This window comes from Mesocricetus auratus, unplaced genomic scaffold (genome assembly GCF_017639785.1).
Source record: "Mesocricetus auratus isolate SY011 unplaced genomic scaffold, BCM_Maur_2.0 Super-Scaffold_100024, whole genome shotgun sequence".
NCBI lineage: Eukaryota > Metazoa > Chordata > Mammalia > Rodentia > Cricetidae > Mesocricetus > Mesocricetus auratus.
This window is the reverse complement of record NW_024429205.1, coordinates 30,676,528-30,697,420: the sequence shown is the minus strand read 5'-3', so window position 1 is coordinate 30,697,420 and position 20,893 is coordinate 30,676,528. Positions and strand designations below refer to the sequence as shown.

Genomic DNA, 20,893 nt, shown 5'->3' with positions numbered 1-20,893 from the left:
GAAATCCTTGAACGAAAAAGAAGGAACCCCTGTGGGTTATACAGAATGAGGTGGCCTTGGGTGACGGTCATTGCAGCAGTCGAGTCATTTCTTCCTATCTAGAGGAGAACAGAGAGTGAGGAGAAGAATGATGGAGGAGAGAAGGAGCAGGGTTGAGGAAGCCACTAAGAGGAGGCTGCGAGTCACAGAAAAGCCAAGTACTTCACGTCACAGAGGCGCCTGATGTGACCAGTATAAACAGGGCACCACCGTTAAACCATAGTGCCCCCACCACTCCGCTGTGCCCTCAGTCATGCAAAAGTAGGACAGCTGGGCAGTGGGCACCTCCCAAAACCAAGAGAGTCCTATGCTAGTGATGATCAGTGAATTGCAGCAAGAGCTCCTCCCAGTACCACACCCCCACCCCAACACCTGAAGAGTAACCTGTACCTAAGAGTCCTGGGTTCCCTGAGAGTTGGCACCAGTTTCCCACGTTCCTGTGTCTGAGCATTTCCATGGGGCTAAAAGTCCCTTAAACCACCTGCCTTCCATGATGACAGAGTTCTTATTAAAGTACAAAAAAGGGCATCTTAACTCCTTAGGTTTTACATACCAAAAAATGCAGTTTTCAGTGTTTTAGAGGGTAGCTCTGATATGCAGCCGTGTGTTCACACATGCAGCATACCCCACTTTGTGAAATCTGTATGCATTCATATATGGTCCTGTCACCCCAAATGTATTCAAATGATCTAGAAAGAACATACTAAACCCCTGAAGTAGGAAGACAGTGTTAAGAGACATCTTCCTTCTGTCTCCTTTTTGTTGTTGCCTACACTTTTTACAATATTTGCTTTCATTTCTAGAGGTTTTCTATCGTTCTTTTTGCCTTTCTATCCAGAAATACTATTAGGCTTACATTAAAGTTGCTAGAATATGATAGTGAATGCAGTGCCTTTGCCCTTTATTGGGATTTGACCTCAGCACATACCCCATTGGTTTATTTTGATTGTTTTTGAGAGCTGTTGCATGTGTATATACAATATATAGATTGTTGATCTATTCGAGGGCAAGCTGCATGCATCACACAAAAGATGGCCTATCCTCTGTGTCCTCTTTCTTCTGTTAGTTATCATAGTCACTTTTCTGAGCAATCACTCCATTGGCAACGCATGGAGATGCACCTCTTTCTGCTGAACAGCGTGTGTGCATGCATATGTGTTTGTGCGTGCGTGCGTGCGTGTGTGTGTGTGTGTGTGTGCGCGCGCCATGTGTGTACGCATGCAGGCACACACGTGCAGACATATGCGTGCGTGTGTCTTTGGTGTGTGTGCAAGCCACAGTTTATTCATCTCTCTTGAGGCCTAATTTACTTTTGTGGGTCGTAAAATCAGCTGAAGAGAGCAAGCTGAAGTGATAGCAGGTTTTTGTTGCATTTAACTTGACCTACCTGGGGAGATGCCGGGTGGCCCTTGGGCTTGTCACTTACTTCCTATAGGTTGTATGTACCTCCCACAGTCACAGCATTTCCATCTCATGAAGTCTAGCCAGTAACTGTTAGGTGCAGTCCATAGGAGGACATTTTGGAGCAAGGGTTAGAGCTGGCTCTTGGGGACAGGGGAATGAGGAAGTGGGGCTGCAGCAAAGCCAAGAAAGATATGGTCTCACCCATCACCTGATTCAGCCAGATCCTTGGGAGTCCCATCCTGAGGCAGGGGCAGGCACCCAACCTACATGTGGCCATGCATTTTAACACTGTTAACAGGAGGGGAAAAAAAAGAATGTTAAGGAATTTTAAATAACATTAAATAATGAGTCGTAAAGCTTGTTCACAGTGCCTGGACCAAAGTTAGCCTCCAGTTACTGTTGGGGTTACTATTATTGTAACTCCAGTCGCTATTGATTCCCATGTTCTGATAACACTTTGAGATATTTGCATATCATCATATAGTTAATTCACACCGCACTCTGCTCTGCACTCTCTTTTCCCCATAAAGCAAGCTACCCATGCATTTCCTCCCACCCCACCCCAGCTCTAGAAATCTCAGCCATGGGATTTTTCTGTTCTGAACCGTTCGTTTAATTGGCTCCAGGGTGCTTGAGTGGCTGCAACTTGAGTGACTGTGACTCCTTCCGGCCCTTCAAGGGAAGGGAACCTCCTGAGAAAGAAGTTGCTTTGTGTTCTGAGCAGCCCACCCTCCCAGCAGCAGAGAATGGACACATCATCTGTCCAGGGGCCACTATGGTGTCCACCATAGTGGGTGGCGGACTCTGTCAAGAGTTAGGCACCACGACGATACAAGAGCAGCTGTTGGGCCACAGCCCCTGGGTGACCTGGGTCATAGGGACCTACTGTGTGTCGTGCTTCAAATCCCTTCCTTCTGACATTGCCACTGGAGAAATCTCCATGGCCAACCTCACAACCTTGATGAGAATTTTAGTAAGTTAAATTTTTCTGAAAAATAACTTGAATCTTTGAATTGGGTCAAGTCTGAAAAAAAATAACAGTAAAAAGGCTAAATTCCCATCAAGGACAGATGCTGCAATTTTTACCTACACACACCACTTTAAAGTTTACTGGACACCTTTATCCTTGTAAAAGGGTAAGAAAAAGAAAAGACATAGAAATAATAAAAAACCAGAGACAGATATTGGGGTTCAAGATGAAGATTAGAAAAGCTAAGCAGCCAGTCAGTAGCTCTTACCAAGGCTGAAATGGAGATCCTGTCTTCCCTGTGACTGGAAACTGAATCTCACATGAGACCCTTTGTTTCTTACTTATATACCTCTATAGTGCTGGGATTAAAGGTGTGAGCTCTGTTTCTCATTTAGACTGATTTACTCTCATGTAGCCCTGGATGGCCATGAACTCACAGAGATCCATCTGCCTCTGTCTCCTGAGTCCTGGGATTAAAGGTGTGTACCACCACTGCTCAGCTTCTATGGCTGATGTTAGTGTGGCTGGCTAGAGTTCTGATCTTCAGTGGCCTTATTAGATCATAAACAGTTTATCACCACATCAAAATCAAAGCAGAACCTGTTGGCAGGTGGTTATTGTTTTTAATTTGACAAATCCCAGAAATCCACAAAAACAGTTACTAGTAAGCTATTTAATAAGGTCCCAAGACCATAAGGCTAATTAATAATAGGGAAAAATCAATTGTACTCTTACATACTCTTAGCAAACAATTGTGAGGATGACTTAATCTCCAGCACCACCAAGAGGAAAATAAAAACCCCTGAGAGTAGCACGGTGTCCAAGAGGAGAGCAGAAACCCTGTGAAAGCAAAGAAGGCTTAGGAGGTGGGAAGGTGAGGCATGTCCATGGCTCTGCAGGCAGGCAATATGACACTTTCCCAAAACTGGTACACAGATTCAGTCAAAATCCTAGCAATGTTCCTAAGACAGGATCTCACTATGTAGCCCTGGCTGGCCAGGAACTGCTTATGTCTACCAGACTAGCCTCAAACTCACAGAGATCTGCCTGCCCTCTCAATGCTGGTATTAGAGGTGTGTGCCACCAAGCTCAGCCAGCTTTATGCTTTATAAAAATTTTGAGATGGATTCTGTGTATTATTGCTGTATTTCTCTAACAGCCAAGAGATGAGTTCATGGGGAGGAGGACGTTTTGTTTATCTTTCAGTGCTGGGGTCAAACCCAGCGCCTCCAGCTTGCTCAGCAGATGTCTCCACACTGAGCCACTCACTGAAGGAGAGTTCTCTGTGAGCTCCCTACCCTGGCACCCCTGATAATGAATGGCACCCATGCTTTCATACGCTATATTCAATATTGTGTGTATCATTTCTGTTCATCTTGAAAAGCACAGATGTTGCAGGTTTTGAGATCTTGGTTGAACTTCAGTAGACTGCATATTTTATTAGTATTGTCTCTTCCTGCCCTCCTCCCGGTTTGTTTTATGGGTTTACAGCCATGCACCGGAGCTCACATCCTTCCTCTCTCTGCTTTCACACTACATAAAGAATGCGTGGTCCACGGCGTCGACAAAAGCTGAAGTCCCTGATGCTTTCTGGAAGGTGTGGGTCAGTGGACTTAGGAGACTCCTCAGAAGCTCTGTGGAAATCCCACATGAATGGACACCAACTGGTGTCCAGGAGGTTCGAGCAGTGAAAGGCTGAGTGTCAACATGCCTCTTCCATGTTTCTGGCAAGAAGACGGCTGTGGAGTTGGCACCTTGCTGAAGTCATTTCTGCCTTTCCCAAGCCCAGATCCAGCTTGCCCTTGCCCTGCTCTTCAGCGCACGTACTCCAGCACCGCGAACCCCCGCTGGGCCTGCTGCTGTATCCACTACAGACGTCCACTCCCACTCCCAGCCCTCCTGGAAAATCCTGGGAAGAGTTTCTTTCCCAAGTGTGGTGTCGGCGGGGCCACAGTGCTGGAAGTACATCCAGAAGCCTCCCAGACCCGTGAGCCTTTGCCGTGGTCCTGTGGACCCTGAAGCCCGCCTTGACCCTCTTTCTTTGACTTTCCAGCCAGTTGTTGCCGGTTAAGAGCCTGGCTCTGGGCTGCACCCTGCCAATCACAATTTGGTCAACCTAAATTAACTGAATTCTGGATGTTTTAAGCTTTCCCTTTTCTTGTCTGTAAAACTCCATGCCCTTCTTAGGGACAGGTGGGCTATATAAATTAAAAGCATGCTGCATTCCTACAGCAATGTCTGGCAGCTTGTAAACTCGCCATCAGTGTTGGTACTGCAGTGTCTCCCTGCAGATGCCAGCTCAAGGTCAGAGAACTAGAAGTGGAGATGTGTTCTGGCCAAACCCACAGTCTCCAGTAAGTTGTGCGGGCATTACATGTGGCTCTGTGGCCATTAGCCTCTTGAGCATATGCTAAGCCAGCCTGAACCGTGTCTGAGCTGCGTGGCCCCAAGCAAGCTACCTGACCTTACTGTGTGTCATTCTTCCTTTGCATGCTGGGTAATTTCTTCCCTGTGTGGGTACTAATGGTGTGAGAGAGAGTGTGTGTGCAAAGCGCTCCACTCAGAAGTCAGTAGATGGAGCCTGCTCAGCCTCTGTCACTCCACCACTCCACTGCTACCTGGCCGGGTGTGACCTTGAACAATTGTTGGGAAGGTATCCAGTGTCCTGTTGTGCATTACCAACATACGGCTTCAAGAGGCGGATTGGCACATGTAACTGCCTCAGACTGAAGAAACTGCCTCCTACCTTCCCTGAGAGTCTAGAGTTAGCCACCACCACCCATCCCCACATGCCCCAACACAAAAGATGAAAATGAAGGGTAGACTTCCCAGACTGGAAACCCATTTCTCACTTTAAGACCCCAGAGTGGTTCACCAATCATGGTCTCTGCACACTGGCATCTTGGCTGCCTGCTCAGGAAACCCCACTCCTTGAGAGGTTGTGTGTGTGTGTGTGTGTGTGTGTGTGTGTGTGTGTGTGCGCCTGTTTTCTGCAGGGTCACAGCACACACACACACACACACACATCTTCCTTCCTTCCTTAGCCCCTCCCCCTTTGTAAGTTATAGTTTTCCTCACCACTCAGGAAGACTAAATCAGGTGTGTTTGGAGAATTATGCAGTTGTCACTGCTACAGCTAGCAGCATAAAGTGGCTTAGCATTTTCATGAATATATACTCAACATAGAATAAAAGTGAAAGGAGGAGGCTGGGAGTACAGGGAAGTAGCTGTCCCTCTGGCATCATCAGGTAAACAGGCCAGCTTCCCGGCCTGAGTTCCAGAGCCTGCAGATCGCCTGGGAACTGCACAGAGCTCCCAATCCCGGCGGGAGCATCAGGTAAACAGGCCAGCTTCCCGGCCTGTGTTCCAGAGCCTGCAGATCTCCTGAGAACTGCACAGAGCTCCCAATCCCGGCGGGAGCAAAGCACCCCAGACTCCAGATCTTCTCTCCCACCAACGATTCCAGGAAAGGAGAGGAGGCTGGGAGTACAGGGAAGTAGCTGTCCCTCTGGCATCATCAGGTAAACAGGCCAGCTTCCCGGCCTGAGTTCCAGAGCCTGCAGATCGCCTGGGAACTGCACAGAGCTCCCAATCCCGGCGGGAGCATCAGGTAAACAGGCCAGCTTCCCGGCCTGTGTTCCAGAGCCTGCAGATCACCTGGGAACTGCACAGAGCTCCCAATCCCGGCGGGAGCATCAGGTAAACAGGCCAGCTTCCCGGCCTGTGTTCCAGAGCCTGCAGATCGCCTGGGAACTGCACAGAGCTCCCAATCCCGGAGGGAGCATCAGGTAAACAGGCCAGCTTCCCGGCCTGTGTTCCAGAGCCTGCAGATCGCCTGGGAACTGCACAGAGCTCCCAATACCGGCGGGAGCAAAGCACCCCAGACTCCAGATCTTCTCTCCCACCAACGATTCCAGGAAAGGAGAGGAGGCTGGGAGTACAGGGAAGTAGCTGTCCCTCTGGCATCATCAGGTAAACAGGCCAGCTTCCCAGCCTGAGTTCCAGAGCCTGCAGATCGCCTGGGAACTGCACAGAGCTCCCAATCCCGGCGGGAGCCAAGCACCCCAGACTCCAGATCTTCTCTCCCACCAAAGAGACCAGGAAACTACAGGAACCAGGGAGACCAGGGGAGTAGCTGTTCCGGATCAGGTACAACAGGACCCAGCATAGGGTCCAGGGGACCAGGTAGGAGGCTAAGCGCCCCAGATTCCTGTTCTTCTTCTCTACCCACGGACCAGCATTTGGACAAGGCATAGAAGAACCACCAGATTACTGGACTTACTAGCACCCACCAAAGGGAACTCTGGTCCCCAGACCAGGAAGGGGCTCTTTCTGCACCCACTAAAAGAAGAGATGGGAAAGAGACAATACAAAAACACAGTCAGCAACAGAAAAACAAATATGACACCGCCAGATTCTAGAGACTCCACACCAGCAAGACCCCAATATTCAAACGCGAAGGAAGCAGAAGAGAACGATCTTAAAAGCACTTTCATGAAAATGATAGAGGCCCTAAAAGAGGATATTGGAAAATCCCTCAAAGAAATGGAAGAAAAACAAACCAAAAAATGCAAGAAATGGAAGAAAAAACAAACCAAAAAATGCAAGAATTGGAAGAAAAAACAAACCAAAAACGGCACGAAATGGAAGAAGAAATGAAGCAAAAATGCAAGAAATGGAAGAAAAAGCAAAGCAAAAAATGCAAGAATTAGAAGAAGAAACATACCAAATAAGGCAGGAAATGGAAGAAGCAACAAAGCAAAAAATGCAAGAAATGGTAGAAAAAACAAAGCAAAAAATAAAAAAATGGAGGAAGAAACAAACCAAAAAAGGCAGGAAAGGGAAGAAGAAACAAAGCACAAAATCCAAGAAATGGAACAAAAAGCAAACCAAAAAATGCAAGAAATGGAAGAAAGAACAAACCAAAAAATTCATAAAAGGCAACAAACGGACGAACAGATAAACAGAAAATTGCAAGAAGCAATGCAAATGCTGCAAGGGTTGAAAACTGAAATAGAGACACTAAAAAAAACACAATCTGAAGAAAGGCAGAAAATAGAAAAGCTGGACAAACAGTCAGGCACTACCAATACAAGCATTACCAACAGAATAGAAGAGATGGAAGAGAGAATCTCAAGTGTTGAAGATACATTAGGAGAAATGGATTTATCAACCAAAGAAAACCTTAAATCCAACAAATCCTTAACACAAAACATCCAGGAATTATGGGACACCATGAAAAGACCAAACATAAGAATAATAGGTATAGAAGAAGGAGAAGAAATCCACCTCAAAGGGGCAGAAGGCATATTCAACAAAATCATAGAAGAAAACTTTCCCAACCTTAAGAAAGACATGCCAATGAAGGTACAAGAAGCCTACAGAACACCAAATAGAGTGGACCACAAAAAAAATCCCCTCGCCACATAATAATCAAGACCCCAAACATACAGAATAAAGAAAGAATATTAAGAGCAGCTAAGGAAAAAGGTCAAGTAACATATAAAGGCAGACCTATCAGAATTACACCTGATTTCTCCATGGAAACTCTGAAAGCCAGAAGGTCCTGGATAGATATTCTACCTACACTAAGAGACCATGGATGCCAGCCCAGACTACTATACCCGGCAAAGCTCTCAATCACTATAGACGGAGAAAACAAGATATTCCATGACAAAACTAGATTCAACCAATATGTGTCCACTAACCCAGCCCTACAGAAAATTTTGGAAGGAAAACTCCAACCCAAGGAAGCTAACTACAACCAGAAAAACATAAGCATTAGAGAATCCCTCTCTACCAACAGCCAAAAGAACAAAGGGGCGAAATTCCACCCATAATTCCACCAACAACAACCATCGCAAATCGAAGAAGGATGAGCAATCAATGGTCATTAATATCCCTCAATATTAATGGCCTTAACTCACCCATAAAAAGACACAGACTAGCAGAATGGATTCGAAGACAGAACCCTTCCTTCTGCTGCATACAAGAAACACACCTCACCCTCAAAGACAGACATTACTTGAGAGTTAAAGGTTGGGAAAAAATTTTTCAATCAAATGGACCCAAGAAACAAGCAGGGGTAGCAATCCTAATATCTAACAAACTAGACTTTAAAATAAAATCAATCAAAAGAGATGAAGGAGGTCATTACATACTCATCACAGGTGAAACCCACCAAGACGAAGTGTCTATCCTGAACATCTATGCCCCCAATACAAAGGCATCCACATTCGTTAAAGAAACATTATTAGAACTTAAATCTCATCTAAAGCCCCACACAGTTATAGTGGGAGATTTCAACACACCACTCTCACCACTAGACAAGAATACCAGACAGGAACTCAACAAAGAAGCAAAGGGTCTAATAGAAGTAATGACCCAACTGGGATTAACAGATATCTATAGAACATTTCATCCACATAAAAATGAATATACCTTCTTCTCACCACCACATGGAACCTTCTCAAAAATCGACCACATACTTGGCAACATATCAAACCTCAGCAGCTACAAAAAAATTGGAATAACTCCATGCATCTTATCAGACCACCATGCCTTAAAATTAGAATTCAACAACAACACAAAGTGCAGAAAACCTACAAACTCATGGAAATTGAATAATGCTCAACTGCACCATCCCTGGGTCAAAGAGGAAATAAAAAAAGAAATTAAAGACTTCCTCGAACTCAATGAGAATGAAGACACAACATACCCAAACCTATGGGACACTTTGAAAGCAGTGCTACGGGGAAGTTCATAGCACTAAGTGCTCACATGAAGAAACAGGAAAACAGTTATACCAGAGAATTAACATCACAGCTAAAAGCTCTAGAACACAAAGAAGCAAACTCCCCCAGGAGGAGTAGACGCCAGGAAATAATCAAATTGAGGGCTGAAATCAACAAAGTAGAAACCAGGAAAACAATACAAAGAATCAATGCAACGAAGAGTTGGTTCTTTGAGAAAATCAACAAGATAGACAAACCTTTGTCCAAACTTACCAAACAGCAGAGAGTGAACACGCAAATTAACAAAATCAGAAATGAAAAGGGGGACATAACAACAGACTCTGAGGAAATCCAGAGAATCATTAGGTCATACTTTGAAAACCTGTACTCCACAAAATTTGAAAATTTAAAGGAAATGGATGACTTCCTGGACAGCTATCATTTGCCAAAACTAAATCAAGAACAGATAAGCAATTTAAATAGACCTATAACCCCTATGGAAATAGAAGCTGTCATCAAAAGTCTCCCAACCAAAAAAAGTCCAGGTCCAGATGGCCTCAGTGCAGAATTCTACCAGAAATTCAAAGAACAGCTTATACCAATTCTTCTCAAAGTGTTCCACACAATAGAAGCAGAAGGGTCTTTGCCAAACTCTTTCTATGAGGCTTCAATAACCTTGATCCCCAAGCCACACAAAGATACAACCAAGAAAGAGAACTTCAGACCAATATCCCTCATGAACATTGATGCAAAAATACTCAATAAAATACTGGCAAATCGGATCCAAGAACACATCAAAACAATCATTCACCACGATCAAGTAGGTTTCATCCCAGGGATGCAGGGATGGTTCAACATACGAAAATCCATCAACGTAATCCACCATATAAACAAGCTGAAAAACAAAAATCACATGATCATCTCACTAGATGCTGAAAAAGCCTTTGACAAAATCCAACATCCCTTCATGATAAAGGTCTTGGAGAGATCTGGGATAACAGGGACATACTTAAACATAATAAAAGCCATATACAGTAAACCAACAGCCAACATCAAACTAAATGGACAGAAACTCAACGCAATTCCTCTAAAATCAGGAACAAAACAAGGCTGTCCACTCTCTCCATACCTTTTCAACATGGTACTTGAAGTTCTAGCTATAGCCATACGACAACAAAGGGGGATCAAGGGGATACAAATTGGGAAGGAAGAAGTCAAACTTTCACTGTTTGCAGACGATATGATAGTTTATATCAGTGACCCAAAGAACTCTACCAGGGAACTCTTACAGCTGATTAACACCTTCAGCAAAGTGGCAGGTTACAAGATCAACTCAAGAAAGTCAGTAGCCCTACTATATACAGATGATAAAAGGGCTGAAAGAGAAATCAGAGAAACATCACCCTTTACAATTGCCACAAACAACATAAAATACCTTGGGGTAACGCTAACCAAACAAGTGAAAGACCTGTATCGTAAGAACTTTGAATCTTTAAAGAAAGAAATTAAAGAAGCCCTCAGAAAATGGAAAGATCTCCCATGCTCTTGGATAGGTAGGATCAATGTAGTAAAAATGGCAATCCTGCCAAAAGCAATCTACAGATTCAATGCTATCCCCATTAAAATCCCAGCACAATTCTTCACAGACCTTGAAAGAACAATAATCAATTTTGTATGGAAAAACAAAAGACCCAGGATAGCCAAAACAACCCTGTTCAACAAGGCAACGTCCGGAGGCATCACTATCCCTGACCTCAAGCTCTATTATAGAGCTATAGTCCTGAAAACAGCTTGGTATTGGCACAAAAATAGACAGGCAGACCAATGGAATCGAATTGAAAATCCGGGTATTAACCCACACACGTACGAACATCTGATCTTCGACAAAGAAGCTAAAAATATACAATGGAATAAAGAAAGCATCTTCAACAAATGGTGCTGGCATAATTGGAGACTGGCATGTAGAAAAATGCGGATCGATCCATGTTTATCGCCATGCACAAAACTTAAGTCCAAATGGATCAAAGACCTCAACATAAATCCAGCCACACTGAACCTCTTAGAAGAGAAAGTGGGTGGTACCCTTGAAAGAATTGGTACAGGAGACAGCTTCCTGAACATAACACCAGTAGCACAGACAGTGAGATCAACAATTAATAAATGGGACCTACTGAAACTGAGAAGCTTCTGTAAGGCAAAGGACACAGTCAGCAAGACAAAAAGGCAGCCCACAGAATGGGAAAAAATATTCACTAATCCCACATCTGACAGAGGGTTGATCTCCAAAATTTACAAAGAACTCAAGAAGCAAGTCTCCAAAACAGCAAAGGACCCAATTAAGAAGTGGGCTGCAGAACTAAATAGAGAGTTTTCAATAGAGGAGTCTAAAATGGCTGAGAGGCACTTGAGAAAGTGCTCAACATCCTTAGCCATCCGGGAAATGCAAATCAAAGCAACTCTGAGATACCATCTCACTCCTGTCAGAATGGCTAAAATCAAAAACACCAATGACAATTTATGCTGGAGAGGATGTGGTGAAAGGGGGACACTCCTCCATTGCTGGTGGGAGTGCCAACTGGTTCAGCCACTTTGGAAAGCAGTATGGAGATTCCTCAGAAAAATGGGAATAAACCTACCACAAGACCCAGCAACTGCACTCTTAGGCATATATCCAAAAGATGCCCATTCATATAACAAAGATGTCTGTTCCACTATGTTCATAGCAGCTTTATTTGTAATAGCCAGAACTTGGAAGCAACCTAGATGTCCCTCACCCGAAGAATGGATAGAGAAAATGTGGTACATCTACACAATGGAGTACTATTCAGCAGAAAAAAATAATGGAATCATGAGATTCGCAGGCAAATGGATGACACTAGAAGAAACCATCCTGAGTGAGGTAACCCAGTCACAAAAAGAGAAACATGGCATGTACTCTCTCATATATGGATTTTAGACATAGATCTGGGGAGTGCCAGCCTACAATCCTATGGCCAGAGAGTCTGGGAAACAGAAACTTCATTTACTGGCTGGTTAAGTACTGAGCTGAACTCAAGAAAGCCAGTATCAGAGAGGGAGGACTGATGATCAAAGGGATTAAGACTGGGCTGGTTGAACCCCCAGAAACAGCTGACTAGACAAAGGTTAACTCTTGAATCCCAGGCATCAGCCTGGGAATCCAGCATGGGACTGATCAAGACCCCCTGAATCTGGGTGTCAGTGAGGAGGCCTAGGTAATCTATTGAGCCTTGGACATCAGATCAGTACCCATCCCAAGTATACACACGGTCTCTGGACTCCCATAGAACAATGTGAGGTGCACTCTCACCCTGAACTCTTGGGGAAGGGTCTAGGCCCTGCCCTATATGAAATGACAGACTATGGACACCCCCATGGAGGGCCTCACCCTCCCTGGGGGAATGAGGGGATAACGGGGGGGGATGGGGGGTGGGCACAGGAGGAGGGGAGGGAAAGGGAGAGGGACCTCGTACTGACTTGTGAAGCAACCTTGTTTCTTATCTAAATTTAAAATGGAAAATAAAAAAAATATTAATATAAAAAAAAATAAATAAATAAAAATTGTGTTTGAAAACTTAAAAAAAAAAAAAAAAAAAAAAAAAAAAAAAAAGAATAAAAGTGAAAGCTGTCCAATCAGAGCTCAGCACATTTCAGACCAAAATTGGAAGTGCTCCAGCTTTTAGGGCACCCACCTTGCAGACTAGAATCGTGCTGGCTGCATCTCACTTCCATTATTTATGGCAGGATTCCAATATTAGGATATTAAATTATATGGAGATTGTGTCCCAATCCCCTGATTGATTCCAAGTGAATTTGAGTCACAGCAGCTTGAAAAGTAACTTTTTCTTTTGTCTCTTTATGACTTAATACCATGGAGAAATAAATGTGCAGTGACAGCCACACACAAGGTCCCCACAGATGCAGGGGCTGCCTTTGCTTTAAATCCTTTCTCTGGCAGTAATTTTAAGAGAGCAGTTCATAACTCAAAACCAGTTTACCCATAATTCTCAATTAAGGGACCACAGAAGCATGTCAACCACAGATGCCTGAAGAACAGGCAGAATGGCGATTCTGCCCCATTCCTGGAAACTCCACGACCATCAATGCCACGCCACGGAAACCATGATGGGCCAGTGTGTTCCCTTTCCACTGTTGAGTATGGATCAATACTCAGAAACTGCTCAAGCCAAGGCAGTAAAACTTCTGAGGAGGCTTCACAGCCTATAGCTGTGAACGCCGTGGGATCACCACTTGGACACAGGTTGCACATTGCAGAGTTCAGATGCCAGCACAGGGCTGGGCCCCAGGCCAGCAATGAGCAGCTGGGCTTGCACTGGAGAAAGGCTGTTGGGAGGCAAGGCCAGGCAGTAAGCTCGTTAACGTTCCCCTGCTTCTCTCTCCAGATGTCTGTCCTACCCATGGGGGTGCTATTGTTAACATTCACCTTAGGTAAGGAGTCAGCCATAAGGTCAGAAATGTGCCCAGACCCCAAATAAAGTTGAGCCTGAGTCTGCAAGTATCTGAGATTTGACATTGCGATAGTTTCTAAACCTATTTGTGCCTCTCCTTTTTTGGACCATGGAAATGGGGCAAGGCCCCAGGGCCGTTGAAGGAAGCACCAGGATGCAGAACAAGGCAATGCACAGAAGGTGTGATCAGATTCAAAACTCCCAGGCTTGACTTAGACTCACAGAGTCCCAGAATTCCCACTGCCCACCTTGCCGAGCTTCCTGCAGATCCAGCTCTGGTCCGCAGAAGCTCCATCTTTGCCTACAGCCTCTCCTTCCTGTTTCTGTGGTTTCTCCACCAGCCAGGAGGCCCAGAGCTTCTGGGAGTACCTCCAGAGTCCAAGAAGTAATGATTCAGTCTTGTTGTTTAGACAGACGGCAACCTCCTTCTAGACCCTTACTTTGTAAACATCACACTGTCATTGCTGGATTTCTCACTCGGACCCCAAACTGTTATGTTAGTTCCTGGTTATCTCTGCCTGCTAAGAAGCCACATTTGGCCATTGTCTTTGTCTTTGGACACTAATAGTAAATGGTAAACCCTAAGGATGTTGGAGGGGGCAGGAAGGAATCATACATGTTGCAGAGCAGATGCCTGGGCCCAGTAAGCACTGCTCTGAAAGTCCCACAGGCCCCTTGGCCAATCAAGGCTCCCGCTTCCATCCTTGTGAGTGCCGAGGAACATAGCTTGAAAACTCAGCAAAAATGAGTCTAGCTAACCCTGCTATTGTGAGTCCTTCTCAGAATGACCACACATTTCCTCTACAAAAAAAAGTGCTGTCTACAACTGTAAGTTAGACATAGGGTCATATTTCATTAATATTTAGTATACACAAAGAATACTATGAAGTGTGTTCTTTGAACTTCACAAGCTCTCTATTATAAGGCCTTGGATGACAACAGCCTTCAGACTCAGGCCCAGCAGTCGGGAGCTTTTAGTTCTCTGTATCCAGTGAAGACTCCTCAGGTGCCTAGGCTAGGTGGTCCCGCTGCAACCCTGTGTGGTTCACACTGGTGTGACAGAGCCTGCAGTCCTGCTGCCCTTGCCGTTCACACCCCTTTCGTGGGCTGCTCCTGCCCAACAGATCAAGTCATGGTCACGGTGAGCACTGACCTACAGCAGTGGCTCTTGACCTTACTAATGCTGGGACCCTCCTCATGCTGTGGTGACCTCAACCGTAAAATTTTACGTTGCTACTTCAAAACTGTAGTTTTGCTACTTTTATGAATCATATTGTAGATACTTTTGGATATAGAGGCTTGTCAAAGGGGTCATGACCCACAGGTTGAGAACGGCTGGTCTACAGTTAGGAGAAATGGAGAGATATCCCCTTGCTAAGAGGCCCCTTACAATACCAGAAGATGTAAAAGTACCTCCTCTTTAAATACAAATTCAGTACCCTGCCCCATCTAGAGGTTTGCTGTCCACATGTACCTCCCATCTAAAAATATTAACTGGAAAGTTCCAGGAATAAACAGCCTATAAATTGTAAATGCTGTGCTATTCTGAATAGCATGCTAAAGTGTCACCTAGTGTCACCTTACTCTGTCCTGCTCTGGGTTGTCCTTTGGTTCAGTATCCACACTGTACGTGCTGCCCACACATTTAGTCATATAGTAGTAGCCTTCTCAGGTGTCACACTGGCTGCCACAGCATCACAGCTTGTTTCAAGTAACCATGCTTTTGCTTAATAGCCCCAAAATGCAAGATGGCAGAGCACTTGAAAAGACAGACGAACTCCATTGCTGTGTGGCAACACCTCAGGGCGCTTGGGAAAGCAGAGTCCATGGAGTTGGTATACACAGGGGAAACGTGGTGTTCGTGGCATCTGTATACACAGGGGAAGCATAGAGTTCCTGGGGTTGGTGCAGTCAGCTTCAGGTGTCCACTGGGGTTATGGCTGTCTTGTTCATGGGTAAGAGGGGCATCTTAGTACAATGTAACCTTTACTTGTAGTGAGCATTACAGACGGCTTCAGTCAGCGTTGTCCCATATCCATACACACACAGTACACTGCCTTGGTCCTATAAATTGCTTTAAAAAAAAACTGTCATCCACATTATAAAATTCTCCCTTTCAAAGTAATTCAGTGGTTGAAATATTTTCAAGAGGTTATACACCATCACCATTATCTAGGAGCTGGCCATTTTTGTTTAGCATTTCACAGAGAATCCCTTACCCATGGCACCAGTCCTCCTGTCAAGCTCTGTCAGGGATCCACTGTGGGGCTCTCACTCTGCTTACTCTGGACAGTTTGTATGCACGGGGTCTTATGTTTTGTGGCCTGTTGTCTGTCTTCTCTCACCTAGCTTCATGTTTTCATTAGCATTGTAGTCAGAACTCACACCTTGTTCCTTTTTACGGCTGGATACTGTTGCATGGATAGACCTCTGGTTCACTCCTACGCTAGGCCACCGGTGCAGATGTGTGTTTTCCTTTCCCTTGGGTTCCATCTAGACTGAAGTCTCTGGCTTGTGGTAGCTGCATGTCTGACATTTTTTGAGGAATTACCAGTATTTCACAGTAGCACTGCATGAGAGTTCCCATACCTGGAGAGGCGAGTGAGTGCTTGTTGCACTCTGACTGTTTTTATAGACACCCTACTGCGTGTGACAGTGCTTGGTTTCTCTTTTAACAGGGAAAACTATAGTTTTTTGTTTTTTTTTTAGTCAACAAACAATTAGCAGTAGTTACCAAAGAGGTTTATCAGAGTTCACTCATCAGTGTTCCTCCTGTTTGATTTTCATCTCATCTCTTGATGATTCGTAAATAAAGATTTTGGAAATAGTGAAATCCGATTTTCCCCCCACATTCTAGACACGTCTTTTATTTTACCTTCAAGTAAATGAGCTCAGGTACAGAATTTGAGGCTCCTGGCTCCTACTCTCCGTGTTTCAAAGATGCCAGGCCTTTGGCCTGATTGTCGTCTACTGTAGTAGTGTCACCATGTTGTCTTCCTGTGGGAGTTTCATTCCCCTCCCCTTCGATGTCCCAGTTTTACTGTGCTATATATCGGTGCGGAAATTTGTGCCCCCCCACAGTCTTTCTCTGAGGACCCTTATCTTCATCCTTTTCAGAAAAGTGTCAGCTAATATTCTCACTCTTTTCTGTATTATTTCTTCCTTTCTCTTTTCCCAGGTTCTGTTCCTAACCCCCCAAACACCCCTTAGTTCTCGGGGTTCCATGTTCATTTTGTATCTGGTGTGTCTCCTGATTTGTTTCCTTGATTCTTTTTTCCTGTTTGCTCATTTCTGTTTTGATCGTTGCCTAGTAGACTTTACTCCCTTTGTTCTACTGTGAGTTTTAGTGTGTATCTTAATACACCATTTCTGAATTATCATTATTTCCTATTATTCAATTTTTGTCTGTTTTCCATTAATGGGTCTTATTTTTATGACCGTTAGTCTTTCTTAAGGATTCTGATATACAAACAGTATTTATTTTAATCCATGTCAGGCACTTTTTGTAATTAATCCTCCCTGGAGTGAACTCCTGCCCTGACTGAGCTGTCTAGACTGCCTTACTTAGCAAGAAATGTCTTCAATGGAAGATTGTTTTTCTCTTTTCTGACTTTCATTCTTTCTTCTGGTTCAGTGTGAGTAATTAGGACTTTCTGGTTTTGTTCTGGCCTCATGCTCCCATCTAGTGGTTTTGGTTACCCTACCCTCCCCAGCACACACACACACACACACACACACACACACACACACACACACACACACACTCATCCACACCTGACTTCATTACCATTTAGAGATCCACTGTACAATCTGGGACCTGAGCCTGAATCTGCTGTCCTTTCTAGAACTTTAGGTTGTGATACAGCTCAGAGGTACTCTGGAGAACTCCTAAGTCCATGTGCTTATGTGCATGCCTGCAATGAGAATTGCACTTGGGGCTCCCACATGCTAATGAAATGACTTACACACTCTACTGCTGAGCTACACTCCCAGCCCCATGACTCCTACAGCTAAAGGAACACTGTGAACTCATTGTCAATGAGCTACTATGAAAAGTTCAATTACTGCATTCTCCAGCAGTTAGCATTAATGTTAATATCATTCACAGAATCAAACTTTGGTGCCCACAGGTAACCTATGCGGATGTCCTAGGCCCCTCTAATGTCTTTCCCTTCCCTGCAGGTATCAGAGCTGTGTTCTCGGGCCACTACCACAGGAATGCTGGGGGAACCTACCAGGATCTTGACATGGTGGTTTCATCTGCTATCGGGTGCCAGCTAGGCAAAGACACCCATGGGCTTCGTGTGGTGGTCATCACTGCTGAGAAAATTGTCCACCGTTACTACAGCTTAGATGAGCTGAGCAAGAGAGGGATTGACGACGACCTGAAGGAGCTGATGAAGGAGTGATTCCCCCACATAATCCACCCAGTTTTCATGCCCATGACCTTTTACCTTGCCATAATGTTTACAGCCCCTCATAGCAACGTCTGAGTAGACAGGCAGGTTCGTGAATGGATGTCGTTTTATATAAATCAAAGTGCTGGGTCCTATCCTCAATTATATTCAGAATGGGTTGTCTTCCCTTTAAAAAGCCAGGGAAAAAAGGCTGTGGGTATTTCTAATTATGGTGTGCAACTCTCCACATGTGTGGGTGAACTCTCCTACTGTGCTGCTCTCACTCGGCCCTTGAGTCCCACTGTTTCTGATGTTGACAGTCGATACCTCCTGACACCTCCTGCCCTCCATCCAGCTCAGTGCTCACGTGTGATCTTTAGTAATTCCTCAACCAAACTGCATCCGCTTTTGTTAAATTGTGGTCATGACTGCCAGAACACTGTGAAAACCAGGGTCCCTCCTCCCTTCCCGGCAGACCAAATAGTATCACTCCATCCCAGGGCCACAGATTCCTCATAAGAGGGAGCTGCGTAGCCATCACTGGCTGTGAACTTCAATACCTCTGTTACTGCTGATGGTGTGAGCACAGGTGGTTCACGTGAGGATGTGTTTGCCTTTCTGATGACAGATGTCACCTTCGTGCATAGGCCCTATGTTCCAAATGACCAGAAGAGAGGCTGCAACAGAAAGGCCCTGGGCAGCACCTGCATCTGCCCTGTCTGTATCCTTCTGCTGCAGGCAGCCCACGGCATTATCGGATCACAGTGAACCTGGTGGGAAAATGGACTTGCTGCAGACTTCTCCAGAGAACAACACAGGACTGTCACTGGGCAAACTACACCGTGTTAATTGTCACTGACATACAAAGCCCCTGGACAAAAAAACAAACAAACACCAACAAAAATAGCAGTGGGAGTCGCTTAAAATCCTCTTCACTGTCGAATCTGTTCTGCTGCCTCATTTTCTGGGATCCCTGACCTCTGTGGCTCTTCCTCCATGAATCTTCTGGCCTGATGCTCAAGTAACCAGAGCTCTATATCCTGCTGCAGAAGTTTACAGTGTCCTGCAATAGCACGGGGGAATCCTAGACTAGCTTTAAAAACTCACTGGTTATAAATGAACCGCAAAACCCATTAAATTAAAAAAAATTTCTTGTTAAAAAGTTTTAGTCAGTGTAGCAAAACCATGAGAAATTAAATAAAAAGATAATTGGATATGTAAATTCATATGGAACAAAAGATACAAGAAGTTAATTATGTTACAGACTGGTGACATACCAGAGCTCATTGTTAGGTAGCACAAGAAAATTAATTTTTTTCAAACCAGAATGATCTTATAGTGCTTGGGCTATGTTCCTGATTTTCATTTTTCTTTATAGCAAGATGTCAGAGGTCAGAGGAGTGTAATGAGGGGCCTAACTAATAGTCCAATTGTTCCAGACTGAGTACTGCAACCCCTGGACCCAAAAAATGTGTGGGCTTGACTTCATGCTGGAAGAAAGTTTAATTACAGTGGGTTGAAGGCATGTCCTTTGTCCAAGATCCATATGAAAAAAATGCAGCATCCCCAGAATGGGGACAAGGATATGGCATAGAGCAATAGTAATAAAGTAAGTCCTTGTCCCCCAAACACAGGAATTAAAACCTGATTCAGAAGCCTGAGAAAATACTAAAGAAAGGAGTGGTGTGGCGTTTCCAGTTTTCAGTGGAGCAGCTGTATCAAGGTGGGGCTTGCTGCTGTGGGGAACAAATGCATATCCATCTAACTAAGATGGCATATCAATATTCCATTCACTCATATGCCTTTTTGGAAAAAAAGAATCTCTATTAAAAGAAAAAATAATAAAGACTTCCTATGTGCACATGCTGTGTTTTTGAATGTTCTTTTGGTCTCTGATGTTTTAGCTCTGGAAGGCCCAGGCATGGAAGGACATGGATTCAGGCAGCTCTGTCCCCAAGCATCAGATGGGGCATTATTCTTTGATGCTGCTGTGGTTTTGATTTGGGTGTGGCTTGTCCTCAGATGACTGTACTTAGAAGTTTGGTCCTCATGAAGTTGTGACAAGGTCTTAGTGGGTAGTTCTTAGGTCATTCTTGGGGCCCCAGTTGCTCTCTGGCTTCCTACCTTACAGAGTGTTCTCTGGCCACTGTAATATTATCTACCAAGAAGTCTTTAACAGGGCCACCATATCTGCCCTTGAAGGCCCAGAACAATGAAATAAACCTCTTTGCTTTATGAAGTACCTAACATCATGTATCTCATAGAAACAGACTAATACACTCTTTGCTTAAAGTTACGTCCCCATGGATTCAGAAATGTCAGTCCTTGCTCCCTTCCCATTAGTCACTTTAATTAGAACGTCAAGGGGCCACTAAAGAGGAAAAGTTATTTAAAGTGGTCTCAGATTGTCTGGCTGGGTGACGACCATCTTAACTGCATTTTTTTACAGGTTGTGGGGGGTACAGGTGAGAAGGGAGTGAATTGTGTGTCTGCCAAACAGAACACACTGCCTGTCTTAAACATCTGTCTTAGGGGAGTGTCGGCTGCGAATGGAGAACTACAAGGCAAAAGACTAGTTCTAAGCCCAAACAAATGCCTAGGGCCACTTGTCTCACAGTTGTGGATGCCACACACATGACATGGTTCTTGAGCAAAGTCTTTGAAGAAGAGGCAGCAGAAGCATGGTTTGCCTGGACTTGAACTCTCCGTTCTTACCCTCTAAGCAGCGTCTGCAGCAGCTCTGCAGTCACGGAGTAAGCATGGCAGTGCTCTGAGCCAGGAGCAGGCTCTGAGAATGCTCTCCATAGTAGACACTGAGGGAGAGGTGTTCTTCTCACATAACCGTAACAGCTTAGCTGCACA

At 44.7% G+C, this 20,893-nt stretch overlaps 1 protein-coding gene across 1 annotated transcript in view; it reads left to right on the top strand.

The window, feature by feature from the left end:
* The window catches only part of Cpped1 (calcineurin like phosphoesterase domain containing 1), a 117,472-nt gene extending 97,580 nt beyond the window's left edge, over positions 1–19,892 (top strand). Inside the window, exon 4 of the mRNA XM_005086498.4 lies at positions 17,817–19,892. Within this exon, the coding sequence (XP_005086555.1) occupies positions 17,817–18,043 (227 nt within the window). The 3' untranslated portion in view covers positions 18,044–19,892. The remainder of the gene's footprint in view (positions 1–17,816) is intronic.
* Positions 19,893–20,893: the final 1,001 nt, after the last annotated feature.